The 20147-nt window shown below is 42.0% G+C and overlaps 1 protein-coding gene across 1 annotated transcript in view; it reads left to right on the top strand.

Moving 5' to 3' along the window:
• The window catches only part of LOC145391896 (regulator of chromosome condensation-like), a 97127-nt gene that overhangs the window by 18698 nt on the left and 58282 nt on the right, over window positions 1-20147 (top strand). Inside the window, exons 2-3 of the mRNA XM_080266394.1 lie at window positions 13771-13909; window positions 16263-16450. Coding sequence (XP_080122520.1) covers window positions 13774-13909; window positions 16263-16450 — 324 coding nt within the window. The 5' untranslated portion in view covers window positions 13771-13773. The remainder of the gene's footprint in view (window positions 1-13770; window positions 13910-16262; window positions 16451-20147) is intronic.

The raw sequence follows: 20147 nt of genomic DNA, 5'->3' as shown, positions 1-20147 counted from the left end.
TCCACTCCGCCAACCTCTATATGCTCTTGCATCCATTACACATCTTCGCATCCTTTCATCCACACACACATAATTGGTCATTGCCTTCCTTTCATTCAGTTCACCTTCCACCCTTCTCATCACTCGCCATGTATACCTGTGGATCATCCTGTGCCTGAAGGGGGTATTGGCTATCACCAACCCCCTCCCGGCACAAATGTTCACTGCCATTCTCACCTGTCTCAGCAGGCACACCCCACTCACCAACTACTCCATCCACCTTCGCATTCCCTACTTTACCATTCATATCACCAATCAAAAACACTCTCTCATTCCTTCCAAACTTTTCCATGCACACTTCCACATTTGTCCAGAACTCTTCTCTCACTCTGCTTGCACAATCTTGTGTTGGCGCATCCATGCACACAATCGCCCACATTTGTATTCCAACTTTCAGTCTTACCCACACAGTCCTTAAGCCAACTGACCCATACTCTCTTATTCTCCTTCCATCTGTTACTCACAGCAACACATACTCCTTCTTTTGCTCTCTCATTCTCACCTACTCCTGCATATATACCTCATCCATACTCCCATTCATTTACACTCTCACCTCTCCATTTAGTGTCTGTTAATCCACGTACATCCACTTTCGCACCCTCAAGCACCTGGACAATCTCTCTCTCTTTCACCTCATCATTTGCACCCCTTACATTCCACGTCACCATCCGTATCATGTCCTTTGTTCGGTCCTTCTTTTGGTCAGTCCTGGTCCGAGGCTTCTTGTTCGTATTTTTAGTTAGTTGTTTTCCGGGGAGGGGCACTAATCCTCCACCAACCCACTTGCTGTTACGTAGGGAAACATAGGTTATAGATAATGAGTATTTATGATAAAAGCTTGTGACTGAAATCTTGTAACAAAATAATGTACCCAACAACTTACAATCCTTGGTTATATATAAGTACTGTAATAGAAATATTCATGTGATTTTTTCTCTTCATAATTATGATGAAGGTTTACAGGTATACCCCGGTTTAACGATGCAGTTGGTTAGGTAAAAACCCATCATTAGACGGGGTATCATATATCATGGTAGTTTTAACGCGTAAAGTAATGGGATGGGTTTTTCAGCCTTGGGTTTCCCTCCCAACCAAGTCCAAAAGCCACCCAAATGAGCCCCAAAACAAGTTTAACCCCTAAATACCGCAATTCGATCTGGCTCGTCTGCCACTAGAGCCGCAATTCGGGGGTGTTTTTTCGACTTTCACCAAAGGGAAAATCAATATATTCTGGCTTAAGAGGGAGAATTTACACACCTGATAGCACAATTGGCACCCCCCTAGGCCTAATGGTTACCGCACAATCGAGGGTCAAAGTTGAAAAAAAAAAAATTAGTTACCCCCCAAAATTTTCGAAAGCCCCATAGATTTGAAAAGTAACTATTTCTATTACTAAAATAGGTCATTGCAATATCATATGTCACACCAAGCCCGAGAACAGGTATTTTGGGGTGTGGGGAGATTACTTGCTTTTGGGGAAATAAAGTACCCTGTGGGGAGAAGGTTTTAAGGTATGGAGATTGGATAAAACCATCTTTTCTCATCAAAGTAGAGCACTTTAGTTTGTTCTTGACCAACTACAGTGAGTCTTCGAAATACGAAAACCCGAAGTACGAATTTTCGACGGTACGAAAGTGATTAATGTAGGACAAATTCCACAATACGAAAATCGATATGAAAGGATATACAGAGATAGCCCTATTATCCAAACTATATGGTGTGAAGATGTGCCTGAATAGTCTGAAATCACGATTAATCCGGTGGAAACAAAACACAAGTACTGTTAGATTGATTTACTTACCGGTAAATGTACAATGAAAGACACAACTATCTTCCCAGTTCCGTCTGAAGAAAATTTACACCAGGCGAAATACAATGAAAACCCAGTTTCTACTAGCGCATGTTTCAAATGGTTCAATTTTTCCTCCCTATATACGTCAGACTTTGGGAAGATACTTGTGTCTTTCATTGTACACTTGAAGCAGCAGAAAGACCTTACGAATTCAGTTCATAATCCTCCAGCTTGTTTCTGTAATTTTCTGACAACTTTCAGTTTGGAAAATTACTTTTTCTTGCAGAAAAATTTTCTCCCTGTTATTATTGTCACTTTCCCCTACGATCGTTTCCAGTGCATTGGAAGAAACTCATTGTGCTCAAAAGTGGATATTGTTTCCCATTTTCCCAACTGGAGTTTAGGTTAGGTTAAATTATTAGGTACAGATAAGCTCAGTTAGGCCAAGTTTAGTTAAACACTTAAAGAAGAACAGTCCTTTCCGCCATTATGTTAACGAAATAAACATGAGTTGTCCCACCAGAACAGCTAAAAAAGATGGGGAAACAGATTTAACAAGAAACATTTACTGTATTTACCAACCCAGAAGTAATCTGAAAAATATAACAGACTATCAGGAAGAACTGATGTGGTAAGGTGCTTTTACTGCTTAAAGTAAAATGTATGTTTAGCCCTCTCAATCACTGTGAATTCAGAAATTTGCGTGCTCCCATGATCGGCATTGGGACCATCTTTTCAGAGTTCTAAAATCATTTTCTTTTTCTTACATGTGTGAAAAGACTCGTCTGGCACACCTGGCTTTTTTTTGTTACAGTAAAACCTCGATATAACGGACTTCAATATAGCGGAATTCGCTTTTATCGGACTCGAGGAGCAAGCTGGACAAACTTCTTATGCATCAGAAAAAGTCCGATAAAGCCAGAAGCAGTCCACCTCTTGGAATAAATGAATAAACAAACAAACGGAGGAGATACCATAACATCGGTCCCTCCTCGGTCTCTCTCCTCCTCCTCCTCCTCCAATCCTTCTCTTCCTCACTGAGAGAGAGAGAGAGAGAGGTGAAGGTGAAAATGAAAATTAAAGTAATTGTGAAAATGAGTGTAAAGGTGAAGGTGAAAGAGCATGGAAGTGAATGTGAATGTCAGAGTCAACAGAAAGAGAGAGAGAGAGAGAGAATAAATACGGGAATGACAAGTGGCGTCCCCTTTCCCATAAACAAATGAGGGAGATAGGCATAAGATTGGTCCTTCCTCTCTCTCTCTCTCTCTCTCTCTCTCTCTCTCCAGGAGAGGCGAAAGTGAATTTATAAGTGAAGGTAGTGTGAAGGTGAAAGTAAAAATGAATGTGAAAATGGTGAAGGTGAAGGTGAAAGTGAAGTCAAAGTAAAAGTAATTTTGAAAGTGAAGGTGGATGGTGAAAGTGATTGTGAAAGTAAAAGTGAAGGTGAAAATGAAAGTGAAGTCAAAAGTGAAAGTGAAAGTGTAGGCGAAAGTGAAGGTGAATGTGAAAGTGATGGTTAAGATGAAAGTGAAGGTGAAAATGAATAAAAATGAAGATGAAAGTCAAGGTGAAAGAGGTGAAAATGAAAGTGAAGGTGAAAAAGGTGAAGGTGAAGGTGTAAGTGAAGGTGAAGTGAGAGGTGAAAATGAAAGTGAAGGTGAAGGTGAAGGGGAATGTGAAAGTAAAAGGGAGGGTGAAAGTGAAGGTGAGTGAAAGTAATTCTAAAGGTAAACATGAGAGTAATATTGCAAGTGAAGGTGAAATGGAAATTCTAAATGAGTGATAGTGAAAGTACTGTAAGCATGAAGGTGAAGGTGAAAGTGAGCAAGGAGTGGAATATGAAAGTGAATGTGAATGTCAGAGTGAACTGAAAGCAAAGGCTAAATGATTGGGAAGGTGAAGATGTAGGTGACAAGAAAGACAAAAAATATGTGACGTAAAATGGAAGTGCCCAGTGCGGGAGAGAGAGAGAGAGAGACTGTAGAATAAATGCATGAATGACAAGCGCTTCTCTTTGCATAAGAAAAGAGGAGGAAGTCCAGGGAGGAGTCCAGATGTCGTTTTTATTGGACTTTCGCTTTTTTCGGACTGGCTTGTGCCCCAATTAGTCCAATATAGTGAGGTTTTACTGTATTATTTTTTCCCCTAAACCCATCCTGTGATTTGCTGTGATTCATGTACGAATTAATAAAATTAGGATGCTTGTTACATTAGCATGTAAACATTGGCAAAAACATCTGGGATGAAGTGAACTGTGAACGCCTTGACTGCTTGAGGTGGTAGAGTAGGGTCGTGTAAACACACCAGTGACCTTCGTTCCCTTCCTGCAGTTTTTTTTATAGCTTACCTTAACTCAACGTCACTGACACCGGTACAGTAAGGCGTTGTTCAAGGCCAGCATCAATGAAAGCAATAATGGAATACATTATTGTTTGTATCAGTCCCCTCTCTTTCACACAAACACTTAAGAACGAACAAAAGAATGAGCAGTAAATGTACACTAACTTTAAGAAGCAGAAATAACTGTGCTCAGTCGGTCCGAAATCTATTGAGAAGAGCGATACCGAACGAAGAATGTGGAACTGAATTCAAACCTACGAGAACATATGGGAGGAAAGAGTAATTTTTTTTTTCTGATTAGCAAACATATTGTCTCTTAAAATTGTGAAACCCATAATCTTTTGTGTAAGCCTACAGCCTAAAGACCTTACCAATTCAGTTCATATTCCTCTAGTTTGTCTTCTATATTTTTCTGACTATTTTGAGGGTGGTAAATTATGTTCTCTTGCTGAAAGAAACTTACTCAAAATTAGGGCACATGTAACATAAGCATGTAAACATCGGCGAATACATCTGGAGTGAAGAGAACGCCTGACTGCTTGGGTTACACACACCAGTGACCTTTGTTCCTTTCCCATAATTGTTCGCAGTTTATTATAGGACGCCCTAACTCAACGTCACTGACACCGAAACAGTAAAGTGTTGTTCAAGTATGGCTGCTATGAAAGGTTTAACCCGCCCCATCCCGACCACTTTTCCACCACTGACTTCCCCCAATCCCGACCATTTTTGGATTTTTTTTTTTTTTTGGCTCAAACCTCCGCTTTTGATGAGAAACATCGAAAAATCATAGAGAAATCGCTCACATGAGGTTTAAAATACTTGATACAGGTAGGAGTATCTCCTTACCTGACTGGGTTTTCTAACGGGCTGGCACCAAAGAAAACGAGTTCTATGGGAGGATAACTATTTCACACCACTCATAAACCGTATTTATTTATTTACTTGGTATGAATTTATATGTAGTATGAGAGTATATTGGTTTTCAAGCAGTAATATAGGCATTATAAGCACTGTTTCACTCACTAACTCATCACCATACCTGACCTTTTTTTTGCCGCATTACCTGATCATCATTTCTGACTGTTTCTTCCTCTAATGCTATGTAAAGTTTGTCCTCCACATTGACATTGAATGGGGAATCACTCTGGCCCTGAATTTCGTACCGTGGCATGACGTGGCTTTACTGGCCAGGTTCACTGATAACAGGTGAATTGCTGAGATAATGGCATGCAGGGGGGGGAAGGAGGTCATGCTGGGTAAGGCATTGTCCCTGCCTGGCATCTTGTAGAGGAAGGTGTCACGTGTATACGTACCAAAAATCACTCGCGAAAATTGAAAATTGTGCAAATTAGGGACCTTGCAATTGATTTGCGTTTATGTACGTCGACGGGACTGGCAGTGACAAAACGTGTGGACGTTAAAGAACGTCGACGGGATGCTGTGGGTTAAGGGAATACTGTATGAAAAATTCAAAATGGGTGCGGTGCACAGCGCCGCGCTCGCTTGCTGAGAGAAAACGAACTAACCCCTTTCTGGTAAACAAATTTTCATGCGCTTCTCAGTGGAATCCACATCCCTCCTCTCCTCGCAGCTTCGCTGTATGTGAGGATATTTTCATATTTTCCCAGCTCTTCACCTTTTCGTATTGTTTCGCCATGCCTTCCAAGCGCCCTGCATCATCTCCATCATCGGGGGAGCCCGCTGCAAAGAAGCAGCAGCACTGTACACTAACTGTGGAAAGGAAATTGGAAATTATAAGGCCCAGTGAGGAGGGGCAGGGAGTCTTGGAGATTGGGCGTGCTTTAGGCCTTGCAGCTTCCACCGTTGGGACTGTGACGAAGAAAAAGGAGATGTACAAGAATATGGGCACCACCTTCTCTACAATTATATACAGGTATTGCTTACTTCAAAATGGGGAGGGGGGTAAAGTTTAAGTGGGGGGTCCGAGGTGGTCCTGGTGTGCATCCCCCCATTTATATGTACTGTATATTTCAATGGGGAAAATCATTCCGATATATGAAATTTCAAATTACGAAAGTTTTTTTTGGTCCCTATCCCTTTCGTATATTGAAGACTCACTGTACAGTAAAACCCTGATATAACGGACTTTGATAGACTGGAATTCGCTTTTATCGGACTCGAGGAGCTACTGGACTAAATTTCTGTATTGTATATTGAGAAAAATTCTGATAAAGCCAGAAGCAGTCCGGACTGCCTGACCACTTCAGCTATATTCACCACAATAAAGTAAGTAAAAGACATGTTTATCAGTGTACAGTACAGTATTGTTATATATATTATACTATTTGATTAATGTAGTGAAGTTGTAACACAGTACAGTACTGCAGTGGTAGTTGGAACAGTTTAACAAACATGCAATCCGGACTGTCTGATACATTGGAAAAAGTCCAGATTAGCAGGGGGAAGTCCGGATGTCGCTTTTATTGGAATTACGCATTTTTTGGAATGGTTTGGGCCCCAATTAGTCCATTATAGTGAGGTCTTACTGTACTATGAAAATAGATGTGTATGTACGTGCGAGGAGATAAAATTCAATCGGGGAGAAGGCCCACAGCGAGTACATTGAACCTTGGGAGATCATTTATGGTAACAACCAATTTGGCTAGTTGAAACAAACAAAATCGATGTGATTTAGCATATCAGCCATGCAAGCAGGTGTGTTTGCAGGTGTGGGGAGATAATTCACGTATGGGGAGTAATGCTGCAGTGCCTCATAATACTTCAGAAACACCAAATGCTTATATTGCCATGAAGGAAAATAGAATGTTGTTCACTACTGTTGCAGATGCATGCAAGGGAAAAGGGAAAATGTTACTGTCTTTACTATATCGAGGTGGTGGGGAGAGGGGGCTGGGGCTCAGATGACTGTGAATGCATGTGTTTGCATGTATAAAATAGTATACAGTGAAGCATTTATTATGTTCTGGTACGAAGAGGCACACGAAAAAAAAAAAAACATCGAGGCAGTACATATAAAGCAATGTGTACGTGTGTTGGGGGTGGAGAGAGTGGGGGAGGGGAGGTGTGGGGGGGGGGAGCAAGTCAAGCTGCTTGCTCGGTATCACATGATGGTTTATTGGGGGTAGGAGGGTAGTATGGCGCCGAAAGGGAGGGAGAGGGTAGGGTAGGTAGAGGTATACAAGGTAGGGGGGAAGGTGTAGGGGGATGGAATGGGCCTCGTGGTTGGGGGAGGGGTAAACTTTGACTAGCAACGTCCTATTGGGGCGTACAGAGGGGTGGGAGGGTCTTCAGAGAGGGTTATTACATGACAGATGACAAAACATTCAGGTAATGGGTGGGCCGAGAGGGGGGGTGACCCCCCCTGCCCCCAGAGTGGCAGGATCACCCAACCCGAGGCCGGAGGGGTTAGTTCTCATTGGCTTGAAGGGATATACATCACAATCGGGGCGGAGCAATGTGCAGGCAGTTTTTTACAAGGCATGCTATATTGATGTGATTCGGCTGAGAGGGCTAAAGTGGTCAACACGTACATTGACGTGCTTCGGTATTTAGGGGCTAAAGCCAATCTAAATGGCCTAACAGCTGTAAAAGAAGCTAACCTGAGCCTAACACCTGTAAATAACTCACTAAAACCAATAAAAAAGCCTGACAGTCATCAAATATAAGTCTGGAAGAAATCAAACTTAGTAAACTGTACCCCAAAATGACAATGTTCACCCCACTTATGGCAAAAATACATTAATCTAAGTTTAAAAACTGTTTACAAACCAACCTAATCATAATTTTAATCAAAAATATCATCAAAATTGGTAAAAAAGATAAAAACCCATTGTTAAACCAGGGTTGGGCCATCGTTGGGCAGGGTATGGTGGTATTTCTACCCCCAACGTTAAGCCGGGGTATCGCATCCAGAGGTATCATTTATCAGAGTATTACTGTGTGTAATATATTTTTATAATTTGCAAGTTGGTTATGCTACTTTTACAGTCACGAAGTCAGTTGTTACAAACTAACTTATTATCCCATAAAATGACTTAAAGAAAAAGTCCTGTGTTTTCTTTCTGTTGCAAGCGATACTTTGGAATTGTCGCCATCGTGGCATTTCAGCTGGCGCTCTTGTCTCTGCACGATTTTGGATTTAACTGTGTAGCTACAGTTTTCATATGAAATGCTTTGCAGATTTTCTTCACCATTTTTTAGTTGAAGCATGGTTCTTTTAGAAAACTAAAATATATGGGTTTCAAACCAAAGGTGCAGCTAGAGACTTGTATACTATATATGTGATGAATGCTGTCATACTTGGTGTTTTTATGGCTTGTGGCAACTGTTTTACTGCATTTATTACACCAAAGCATATCTAGGAAATTAGTGTAACTACTTAAGAATAATATCATGAAGAGCTTACATATGCTGTATCAATAACTATCACGTGAGAGATTTAGAAAATATGCTACCTCTGGCATCAGCAGGGGTAGCCCCACTCCCATATTGAACTACTGTACAGTAATACCTTGATATACGATACCCCAGCCTAACGATGAGGGTAGAAATTGCACCATACCCCGCCTAACGATGGCCAAACCCCGGTTTAACGATAGGTTTTGATTTTTCTTACTGATTTCAATGATATTTTAGGCTAAAATTGTGTGTTTAGGTTGATTTATAAACTGTTTTTAGACGATTAATGTGTTTTAGCCATAGGTGGGGTGAATGTTGTCATTTTAGGGTACAGATTACTAAGCTTGATTTTTTCCAAACTTACAGTATATTTGATGATATTCAGATTTGATATGTTGGTTTTAGTGACTTATTTACAGGTGTTAGGATTAGGTTAGCTTCCTTGACAGCTGTTAGACCATTTAGATTGCCCTTAAACCTGTTTTTGGGCTCATCAGGGTGGGTTTTGGACTTGGTCTGGGGGGAAATCCAAAGCTGGTAAATGGTCCACATTGAAGCATATGTTAAAAGTACCCCGATATACAATACCTCGCCTAATGAAGGGGTTTTACCTAACCAATTAGGTTGTTAAACTGGGGTATGCCAGTAACTGGCGATCACTCACAACTCTGGAGTAAGTGATGCTGGGAGTTGGCAGGATGCAGGTGAGGAAGGCAGCAGGTGTGTCTGAGTTGACTGCTGAAATGCTGAGGGCCTCAGGAGATGTTGGAGTGGGGTTAGATTCTGACTTGATAAATACGATTATATATGAGTATGTTGTCCCAGTTGTATGTGGCCTTCATGGATTTGGACAAAGCATACGACAGGGTGGATAGACAAGGAATGTGGAAAATATTATGAATATATGAAGTAAATTGGAAGTTGCCAAATGCTGGGAAGAATATGTATGTATGAGGGGGCTAAGGCTTCAGTGCGTATGAATAGTGAACTGAGTGAATTTTTCTGTTTGAATGTTGGATTGAAACAGGGATGCGTCATGTCTTCTTGGTTGTTCAGTCTGTATATGGATGGGTTATAAAAGAGATACGGTACAAGGTAGGACAGTGGATGTTGGAGCGGCTCTAATGAGAGAGGGCAGCGACTGAAACTGACTGACTGTTGTTTGCAGATGATACTGTATTGTTAAGTGAAGACGAAGGGGAACTGCAAGGCTTGGTGGATGAGTTTGGAAGTGTGTAAGATATGGAATCTAAAGGTGAATGTAGGGAAAAGTTATGGTCTTCAAGAGAAATGAAGTCACTGGATGTACAGTAAGGTTGGATGATGAGGAAATGGAAAATGTGAGTGTATTTAAGAACTTGAGTAGTGTGATGAGTTAGGATGGAAGTTTAGAGGATTAAGTGCTTGAATGAGTATAACAAAGAAGAAAGGTTGCTGGTTCTTTGACAGCAGTGATAAGAAACAGGGAAGTGAGCATGGAAATAAAAAAATCACTGCATGACAGTATTGTGATACCAACTGTAATGTATGGAGGTGAAGCTTGGACCCTGTTGGAAGGACACAAGTCAAGTGTGAGAGCAGTGGAAATGAGTTATTTGAGAGGAACATGTGGAGTTACATGGGTAGGCTGACTGGCAAAAGAGGAAGTGAAGGTGCATTGTAGTGTGGATGTGGATGTGATAAAAAAGTTTAGGAGAAATACGTTGAGGGGTTTGGCCATGTGGAGAGGATGGAGAGTGAGAGACTAATGAGAAGAGTGTATGTGAGTGAGTTGGAGGGGGGGGGGGAGGCCAAGGATGAGATGGAGGGATGGAGTGAAGAGGTATATGAGAGAGAGGTGTGTGAGCTGGGAGCAGGGCAGTGAAATGACGGGGGACAGGCGACGTGGAGGCAGTTTGTTTGTGGCCACCCCTTACGGGATGAAGGCGTCTGGCAGTAGATAGATAGATAGTTGGTGGTGTCCCAGATGATTGGCTGAAGAGTGTGACTGTATATATGTACAAGGGGAAAACTGATGCCCCAGGAAGAGGAAATTATAGAGGCATAATTGTTTTTTGATAATGAAGGTAATGGAGAGTCTAAGAAGGTACTGTATGATTAGAGAAAGAGTGAACATTGATGAGATGCAGTTTGAGTTTGTGCCAGGCAAAAGGACCACTGATGCCATATTCATTGTTCGTCAGCTTCAGGAGAAATATATAGGAAAGAAAAGGGATCTGTACTTTGTTTTTGTTGACTTGGAGAAGGCCTTTGACAGAGTCCCTAGGGAGGTGGTGAATTGGTCAATGAGAAATCTTGGGATTGAAGAATGGCTGGTTAGGTGGGTTATAGCTGTGTACATGGGTGCTCGCTCTTAGGTAAGAGTGAATGGAGATTTGAGTGATGAGTTTTCTGTGAATGTTGGTGTACATCAGGGGTCAGTTTTGAGCCCCTGGTTGTTATCATGGGACCTGAAACTCTCTCACTTGACATCAGAAATGGACTCCCGTGGGAGATGTTTTATGCTGATGATTCGGTGTTGATTGCAGAGAATGGAAGGGAGGTGCAGGAAAGATTCAGGAGTTGGAGAAATGGTGTGGGACACAAGGGCTGAAGAGAAAATGCAGATAAAACAAAAGTGATGGTATCTAGGTCTGGTGGCTGTAGTGTCAAAGAAGAGGGAGAAAGGCCATGTGTGATTTACCACAAGGGAGTGGGAAATACCATAATTCCATCTTATTCTGTGTTTGTGGTAAGTGGGTGCACAGGAGATGTAGTGGTATTAGAGGTAGACTGTGAGGTAATGCAAATTTCATGTGTGCAGTGTGTTGGAGAGAGCATGTGGAGTTTGTTAGACATGAAAGGATTAATCTTGCAGGTGAGTCTCTCTAGTGTGTGGAAGCATTTTGTTATCTGGGAGATATGTTATGTGTTGGAGGTGGGGCTGAAGCTAGCTCTGTAGCTAGAGCGAGGAGTGGTTGGAAAATGTTCAGGGAGCTGTTGCCTCTCCTGACACTGAGAGGGCTCTCCCTCCTTGCTAAAGGATCTATGTATGTGGCATGTGTTAAAAGTGTAATGCTGTAGCTGTGGTAGTGAGACCTGGGCCGTAAAGCAAGAAGATGCTCACAGGCTCAGACTAACAGAAATGACATTGATTAGGTGGATGTGCAGTACGTCCTAGAGTTTGAGGTCTGGAGAGGCTAGGTTTACGATGGAAGGGTTAAGAGGTAGGATAGGACTGGAGTGTGTTGGTATTGTGATGAGGAGGGGTGGATTGAGGTGATTTGGGCATGTGGAGAGGATGAGGGATGATAGTTGGGTGCAGAAAGTGAGAAGTATTAACGCAGGGGGTAGGGTTGCGAAAAAGACTCGGGATGTAGTCGTTGAGCATGACCTCAGGGATAAAGGACTGAATAGGGAGGCTGCTAAAGTTCGAGCAGCATAGAGAGCCACCATTATGTGCCCAAGGCCAATGCATGCAAGCACATTGAAGCCTTTAAAAAGGAAAATGAATAAAGGTATCTGTTTTCATGAAACTTTTGAAGACAAGTTTGCTGTGTTTTGTTCCGTCCAGTGTAACTCACTGTCATGTGCAAATATTGTGGTGGTATTCTCATGGTTGGTATTTTAATGGTCAAGTGCAAATGCCCTTTTGATAATTATAAGTACTGGTATTTGTTTGCAAACATATTCCATATAAAATAAAAGTTAGTAAATTCTGAGATACTGACATATTTACTAGTAAAAGAAAATCCTCAGATTTGATGGTTTTCCATTTTTATAAATTCACCCTGCCCTTGGGTGGGAAAGGAGGTCCAGATGATGATGATGATGATGATGATGATTTATTTTTTTATTAGGTCATAAGTCAGGAGGCTTGTTCTGGTGCTGGACATCGTTTCCATGATGAGCTGAAGTCTCACGCTATTTTTACGTATTACATACAGAGTTGTTTATTCATAATTAAAGAGTGTGTAATATAGTTTGAAGATAAACCACCAAACAACTACACTGTAAGTGTAGCATGGGAATAAGATGAGCGCCCAGACGTGCAAAGCCAGCATTTTTTGGACATAAACAGAGAGGGTGAAAGAAGGCGATAGAAGAATATAAAATATGCAGATGTTTAAGTCTTGGGGAAACATATATCTAGACTAATATACCTCATGTAGTTAATACTGCCTTATTGAGATGTATGATTTGCATGGTAGGGTTGTAATACACACCTATTCATGTATATCTCTTGTTGTCTCTGAGAGATATGGCATCTCTAAATAAGCTGACCTAAGCCTGCTCCCAGTGCAGGGCAGAGCAGAAGCAGCAGATTACACTCAGCTCTTGTAAGAGGGAGACGTACTACTCTGATACACTCTTTTGTCGCAGTTGTATCTCTCTGTGGCGTAATGAAGAGAGAAAAACGCATCTGCTCCAGTTTCTGTTCACCTGCACGCTACCTTACTTCTAACTCACAGGATTACCACCACATTCCTGCCGCCTGCCGTGGCAGTGACTTAGCTGCGGGAAGTGACCAACTGGGGAACTTAGTGTATTCTATACCAGCTGGGAACAGGCTGCCAGAGATCGAGCAGTGTGGGGACTGCCATTAGGTGACCAAGTCCGATGCATGCAAGCATGTTGGAGGCTTTATAAACAGTTTGTCTTTTATTATTAAAGGAGGTCTACTCTAACTTACGACTTTTATTCAAATACTTTGTCTGGTACTGTACTATACTGTACCTGTAGGATGATCCTACGGAAGTAGTTGCTTACTTGTGGTCAAAAGGTTTGCTCAGCCAGACTGACCAGGGTTAAGCAGCAACAACAGCTTATTTCCTCGTCACCGTGGCTGAGTGGTTAGGTTCACTGACTGCAAAGCTGCTGGCTCATTAGCACTAGGGTTCTTATCCTGGTGCCACTTGATTCAGGTGCCCATCCACATTTTGTGGGTTGGTAGATAAACTTAAAACCTTAAATAACACCTAGGAAAGGTATCTGTGATAACCTGGATGATGCAGTAGGATATTGGGTGAAAGAATCACCATGGGCTCAGAGGCTTGTGTTACGGAGATGATCACCTCGTCTAAGCATCTCAGAGTGTGTGTCCACACCTTTACCATACCGTACATTTATGCTTTTCACAGTGTATAGTGCAAAGAGCATCAAGGGGGTGCATTTACTTGTGACTTGAGTCTCCTGCATGTGATTGATAAACATGTTGAAAAACATTTTCTTTTCAGACAATGGTTCAACCCAGAAATGGTGTAACCACTCGGCTGGTTAATGTAAATGGAGAGGCTGAGTTGAGTGTGCCAAAGGGAAGAGGTCGTAAAAGGGCAAAGGAGGCAGAGGAGTCAGCTGCAGTAAAAAAGGTCAAAGGTTAGTGTCTTGTTTCAGAAAATTTTGTCAGTTATACACCAAGTCCTCATAACATGTTGCCTTATATTATTTATTCATTTTTTAAACTGCGCAGTAATGAGCAAAACTGTCCATGGAAGTTCCATTTATACTTGTGAGGATTATTTTGACAGTTTTCCCAATTTGCAGTATTAGTTGTGTGCAAAAAGTTTGTTATAAATAGAAACACATCACTGATATATGAGGACAAGGATTTAATGTATTGTTAAACTGGAGTTCACGTAGGGGAAGGAAGACTCAGTGTTTAGTGTGATGTCACACCATCATCACATAAACAGTGTCCACTCTAACTTTGCTCAGTTCACTTTATCTAAGTTGTTGTTGGTCAACCCTAGTCTGTCTCTGAGCAGACCCATTAGCTGCTGTCTCTGCAAGGCAGTCACTTGCAGTGAACTGATGTTTCTTTGTGATTGACAGTGCCTCATTGTGGTGAGGTGTGTGGAAAAGTGTGGAGGTTTGGTTCTTGGGTGGAATTCACATGTGCATCTCCATTCAGGCCTGCAGTCCTACTGGACCCAGGTTCAAATCCCTGCTGGGGCAGGGAACAATTTAAGGTTTTGAATTTCATAAAAGCAGACTTTACCGATCTATCAGAAGATCCATCGACATGTCGTAAAAATACCCCCATTAATACCAATACATCAGTCCTGTCTGAGACAGCCCTAGCATGTATTCAATATTGACGGTATTAACGCCGAAGTGTTGACATGTAGAGGTACATGGTATGTAGGAGGACTACTGGGCCTTGAGTGCAGGCTGTGAAACCTATGCCCAGAGTCCGGGGGGGGGGGGAGTCAACAGAGGCACCGTTGTAGGCTCCACTTCACCCTTTGTTCTAGGTATATGGTTTCCACCCAGCATTGTGAATGGTTGAATCACTCATTCTGCCTCATCCACTTCTTTTATAAGACTTTTCCTCCTCTCTCCAGTGGTATCATATACTGTACCGTAAAACATATCACACATTATACCTTGTATTGCAGGCATGCTGTAGTAAAAAAGAAGTAACATGAAATATGCATACTTGTGGTTTATACACAGTCGTCCCTTGTGGTTCCTCCTCTGTTGCATTGTATAGATGTAATGTTTGCACATACGAGGTCTGTTCAGACAGTATCTGACCTTAGGCTCTAAAAAAGTAAGTGGCTAACCTATTGAGCTAGACACTAATCCCCTCAAAGTAGGCCCCTTCTGACTTGACACAAGTAGCCCAGCATTCATTCCACTGTCTGAAACCTTTTTCAAAGTTGGTTTTCAGTACCTCTTGCAGGTGCTTCATTGCATTCATTATGAGCTCTTGTGTCGTCTTAAATCGGGAACCCTTTAGCGGAATTTTGAGCTTGGGGAATAACCAAAAGTTGCCTGGAGCCATGTCTGGTGAGTAGGGAGCTTGCTGGACTTGTGGGATTCTGTGCATGGCCAAAAATTCCTGAATCATTTGGGAAGAATGGGCAAGGGTGTTGTCATAGTGCTCTTTCCAACTTGCCACTTTCCAAAGGTCTGGTCTCTTCTGCCGAACTGCGTCATGAAGATGAAAGATAACATCGAGTTAGTAATGTTTATTGACAGTCTGACCTTCTGGTGTGTGTTTGTGATGCACAGCACCATGGTAGTCGAAAAAAAAATGTCAACATGCAACTGGGTTTCTCCTTGCTGTGGACCTTCGTTCTATTTTTGGCTGAGGTGACCCTGCTTGCTTTCACTGGGACGACTGTGCTTTGGTTCCTAGGTTGTACCAGTACATCCAAGTCTCATCTTCAGTAATAACAGTCATCATAAAGTCTGGATCGTGATTTGCACACTCCAACATGTTTTGAGCAACGTTCATCTGAGAGAAATCATGACATACCAAAAACCGACTTTGAAAAATGTTTCAGGCAGTGGAAATAATTCTGGGCTGCATGTGTCAAGTCAGAAGGGGCCTACTTTGATGGGGGTGAGTGTCCTAGCTGAACAGGTTAGCTATTTATTTGCATGGAACCTAAGGTCAAACACTTTCTGAACAGGCCTCATACATCAGTAATAGTTACTGTACAGTGGTTACCATATCTACTGTACATAGAACAGCATTTGTGGACTATCTGAATGTTTTCTAAGCAATATTATGATCTGTTTCTGTGAGCATTGTGGTCATAGTTCACCACTCCTACATTCATTTTTCCGTGTTTTTGCGTAGCCTACTCTCACCTCTTTACATAGGAATTAGAGTCAGGATGATGATGAGCTGTTGTTTTACAGTAAAAAATTTATGTGGTTATCATATTTTCATAATTATTCTGTTAGAAAAATGTTATCTGTCTACTACTTCCAACAGTACAGTTGAAGGCTCCAGATATTACTGATGGCGTGGTGTTGACGGTTGGAATGGGAGACATAGGTCAGTTGGGTTTGGGTCCAGATGTGGAGGAGAAGGCGCGACCTGCTGTAGTACCCAATCTTACTGATGTTGTGGCTGTAGCTGCTGGAGGCCTGCACACTGTCTGCCTCACCAAGGAAGGAAAGGTACGCTGAACCACGTGTCTTGTTTCAAAGTTCAGAGAATGGTTCAAAGGGAGTAGTTATACACACAGATCCTGTTCTCACGGTAAATGCTGTTTCATTTGACCTGTCCATGGGTATTTTTAAATTTCTTGTATTACAGTACTTCATTTAACTTCTCATATTCATCTAACAGCATTGTACATTTGGTATGCAGTATGTTCTGCTTTGCTGCATTAGTCTCTGATGATTTAGATATATAACTGTACATTAATTTTATACAGCAGGAACATGCATATTGAAGGAACACCACTTTCATTTTGTTATCCTATGTTTTTTGTTAAGATATGGTGCTATCTGTTGTGTGTAGGATGGCAGTTACACATGGAACAGACTAGAATTTCTAGTCTGTTCAGTATCTTATACTGTGTGTGTGTGTATTTAACTAATTGTGATGTACCGGAAATGATTTATACTTGTGGGGTCCTGTCTGTTTCTCAATAAGTCAGATTTTGCTTTGAACATGTTTAAGTTTTTAGACTGAACGATCTCTTTGTCCAGGCTATTCCACAGGTCTGTGCATCTATATGGAAAACTATATTTCTTGATATCCATCAAGCAACTTGACTGTTTCAGTTTCATTCCGTGTCCTCTTGTTATTCTCCCATCCCATACAAACATATCTTTTCTGTCAATTTTATCTACTCCCATCATGGCCCTGAACACTGCAATCATATCGCCCCTCTCTCTCCTTTCTTCTAAGTAAGGCAGATCCAGCTTTTCCAGCCTATCTCTGTACGACAGATCTGCCAGGCTAGGGACCATCTTGGTTGCTGTTCTTTGTATTCTCTCGATCTTGTTTATATCTTCCTTTTTTTGTGGGAACCACTCCACTGTGTGTGTATGTGCGCGCGCACGTGCGCGGATGCGCATGCGTGTGAAAGCTTTCTTAATGCTAGGCTAGGTGATGGCTCCTCTCCTTTTATTATGGACTTGGGATTGACCTGGGGTGACTACTCATTGTAAGGCATTATTAAATACAGTAACAAATTTTTAATTGTTGCTTTATTTTAAATTTAGTTGGTAGGGGGCACTCATCATCCACTCACTTGATGTAGTGCTGCTTTGGGTGTCTGCCCTTTCCTCTCTTCCTTCCTTCCTCTCCTGTCTTTCCTCTTCCTTCTACCTATTTGGTGACTTTACATTCCCCCGTCTGTCTTTCCTTCATTCTCTTCCCATCCTTCTGCCTATGGGTGACTCTACACTGAGTGACGAGCCAAATGGTTTCCTGTACATCAGGAAACCATTTACAGGTAGGCCCTTAATTCACCTGAACTTTTTTCACGCGATTTCGGTTATCCACGAATTTTTCGTACAACATTTAAAACATAAAATTATAGTATTCAAATAAATAATTTTAATATACAAGAGAAATAAATAAAATATAAAAATGCCAACCTGCTGCCCGTGTGCATACATATATGTATGTGTGTGTGTGTGTGTGTGTGTGTGTGTGTGTGTGTGTGTGTGTGGGAGGGAGGGAGGTCTACCACGCACCACAGTCAGTTTGAATCCGACGGTTGAACCATGCGTGACTCACGAATCGTTATTTGTGGCTTATTTTTCTGCCATCCAGTGATTGCTTGCCTTGTCTGCCAACATGGGGCCTAAGCATAGTGCTAGTGATGCATGTGATAACACACCAAAATGGACTTCTAAAGTGATGTTGCTGACAGAGAAAGTTAAAGTTTTGGACAAACTTAAGGGAGGAATGTCAGCAACAATTCTCCATCAGGATGATTCCCCGTCATTTATTTACATACCAGTTTATTTAGCAAGTACAGTACACTAGTTTTTTACTTATATGAGTTATAAAATCCCCCTGAAAATTAGTTATTAAAATATTAATTAATTAATAATAAGTATATTTATAGATTGACAGGGAATCGTCCATGTTTTGATGGTGAATTGACTTCATGGTGAATTGTCTTGGAACCGTGTGTTTGGGGTGAGTCAACTGTTCTTACAATAAAGAAGGCAGAACGTAGCATACGGGAGGCAGTGAGGGCTAGTGCACCAGACTGTGCTAAAGTGTCTCCACCTACGCCTGTGAACTGGCTCGGAACCGTATGTTTGGGGTGAATGAGTCAACTGTTTGGACAATAAAGAAGGCAGAATGTAGCATATGGGAGGCAGTGAGGGCTTGTGCACCAGACTGCTGAAGTGTCTTCACCTATGCCTGTGCTTGTCAGGTTTCAGTGTTAAATTTCTTACATTTTTGTTGTTTTTCATACTTTATGCTAGTTTATAAGGTGTATGTAGTGCATAAACAGTATTATTCAGATGTACTGTAATATACTTAGTAGACATGCGTAATTATATGCACACAAGGGCAGAACGTATACGCGAATTTACCACATACGCGAAGGGTCTGGGAACGTAACCCTCGCGTGAATTAAGGGCTTACCTGTACTGTGCTGTGTGGTAACCATATAACTAAATTATTGTGCCTGGTCGTTTTACTAAATTATGGCACCTGATCATTTAGTGGGTAATTAAGGTTCTCCAGTTGGATTCACCTGGTGCAGGTTTATTTCCATTGGGTGGTTTGGGTTTATTGCTCATGTAATGTCACTCAGGGATGAGTGAGGCTGGTCACTTTCTTCTTAACCTGAGGCGTCCCGATAACGTATGGATACCTTGCAATGTTTTGTCACGATGAATCCCGATAATGTATCCATACATTTTGCAATTGCAAGGTCCAGGGAGAGTGTGTAAGAAATGGAATCTAAAGGTGAATGTAGGGAAGAGTAAAGTGATGGTCTTTGAGAGAGGTGAAGTCAGTGAATGTACAGCGAGGTTGGATGGTGTGGAATTGGAAAATGTGAGTACGTTTAAGTACTTGGGTAGTGTGATGAGTAAGGATGGAGGTTTGGAGGGTGAAGTGCTTGAAAGGGTACAGCAGGGAAGAAAGGTTGCTGGTTCTTTGAAAGCAGTGATAAGAAACAGGGAAGTGAGCATGGAAGTGAAAAAGTTACTACATGACAGTTTTGTGATACCAACTCTTACATACGGAAGTGAAGCTTGAACGTTGTTGGAAGGACACAAGTCAAGAGTGAGAGCAGTGGAAATGAGTTATTTAAGAGGAGCCTGTGGAGTCACATGGAGAGACAGGCTGACGAATGAGGATATAAAGGAGCGTTGTGGTGTGGATGTGGATGTGATAGGAAGCGTTATGAGAAACACACTGAGGTAGTTTGGCCATGTGGAGAGGATGGAGGGTGAGAGACTGACGAAGAGAGTGTATGTGAGTGAGGTGGAGGGGGGAAGAGGAAGGGGGAGGCCGAGGATGAGATGGAGGGATGGGGTGGAGAGGTATATGAGAGAGGGGGGTGTGAGTTGGGAGCAGGGCAGTGAAATGGCTGGGGACAAGGCGATGTGGAGGCGATTTGTTTGTGGCCACCCCAAATGGGATTGAGGCGTCTGGCAATAGAGAGATACTGTAGATAGAAGGTCCATCATTTCCACAATTTTCAAATTTCACGCATGATTTTGGTATGTAGATGCAGGTCACCTTCCTGTACCTGCTGCCAGATGGGGACGCTGCCATACCCCACATGACTTCCCCCCCCCCCTCCTCCCACACGCCATTGTCTCGGCAACTGACCTGTTCCCAGTGACCTGGCCAGTAAAGACACGTTGTGCTACAATACGAAATTGA

Source organism: Coenobita brevimanus, chromosome 20 (genome assembly GCF_032717465.1).
Source record: "Coenobita brevimanus isolate Jiangsu-jjx chromosome 20, ASM3271746v2, whole genome shotgun sequence".
Classification (NCBI taxonomy): Eukaryota; Metazoa; Arthropoda; class Malacostraca; order Decapoda; family Coenobitidae; genus Coenobita; species Coenobita brevimanus.
Note: the sequence above shows the minus strand (reverse complement) of the source record. Positions and strands in the feature narration are given on the sequence as shown.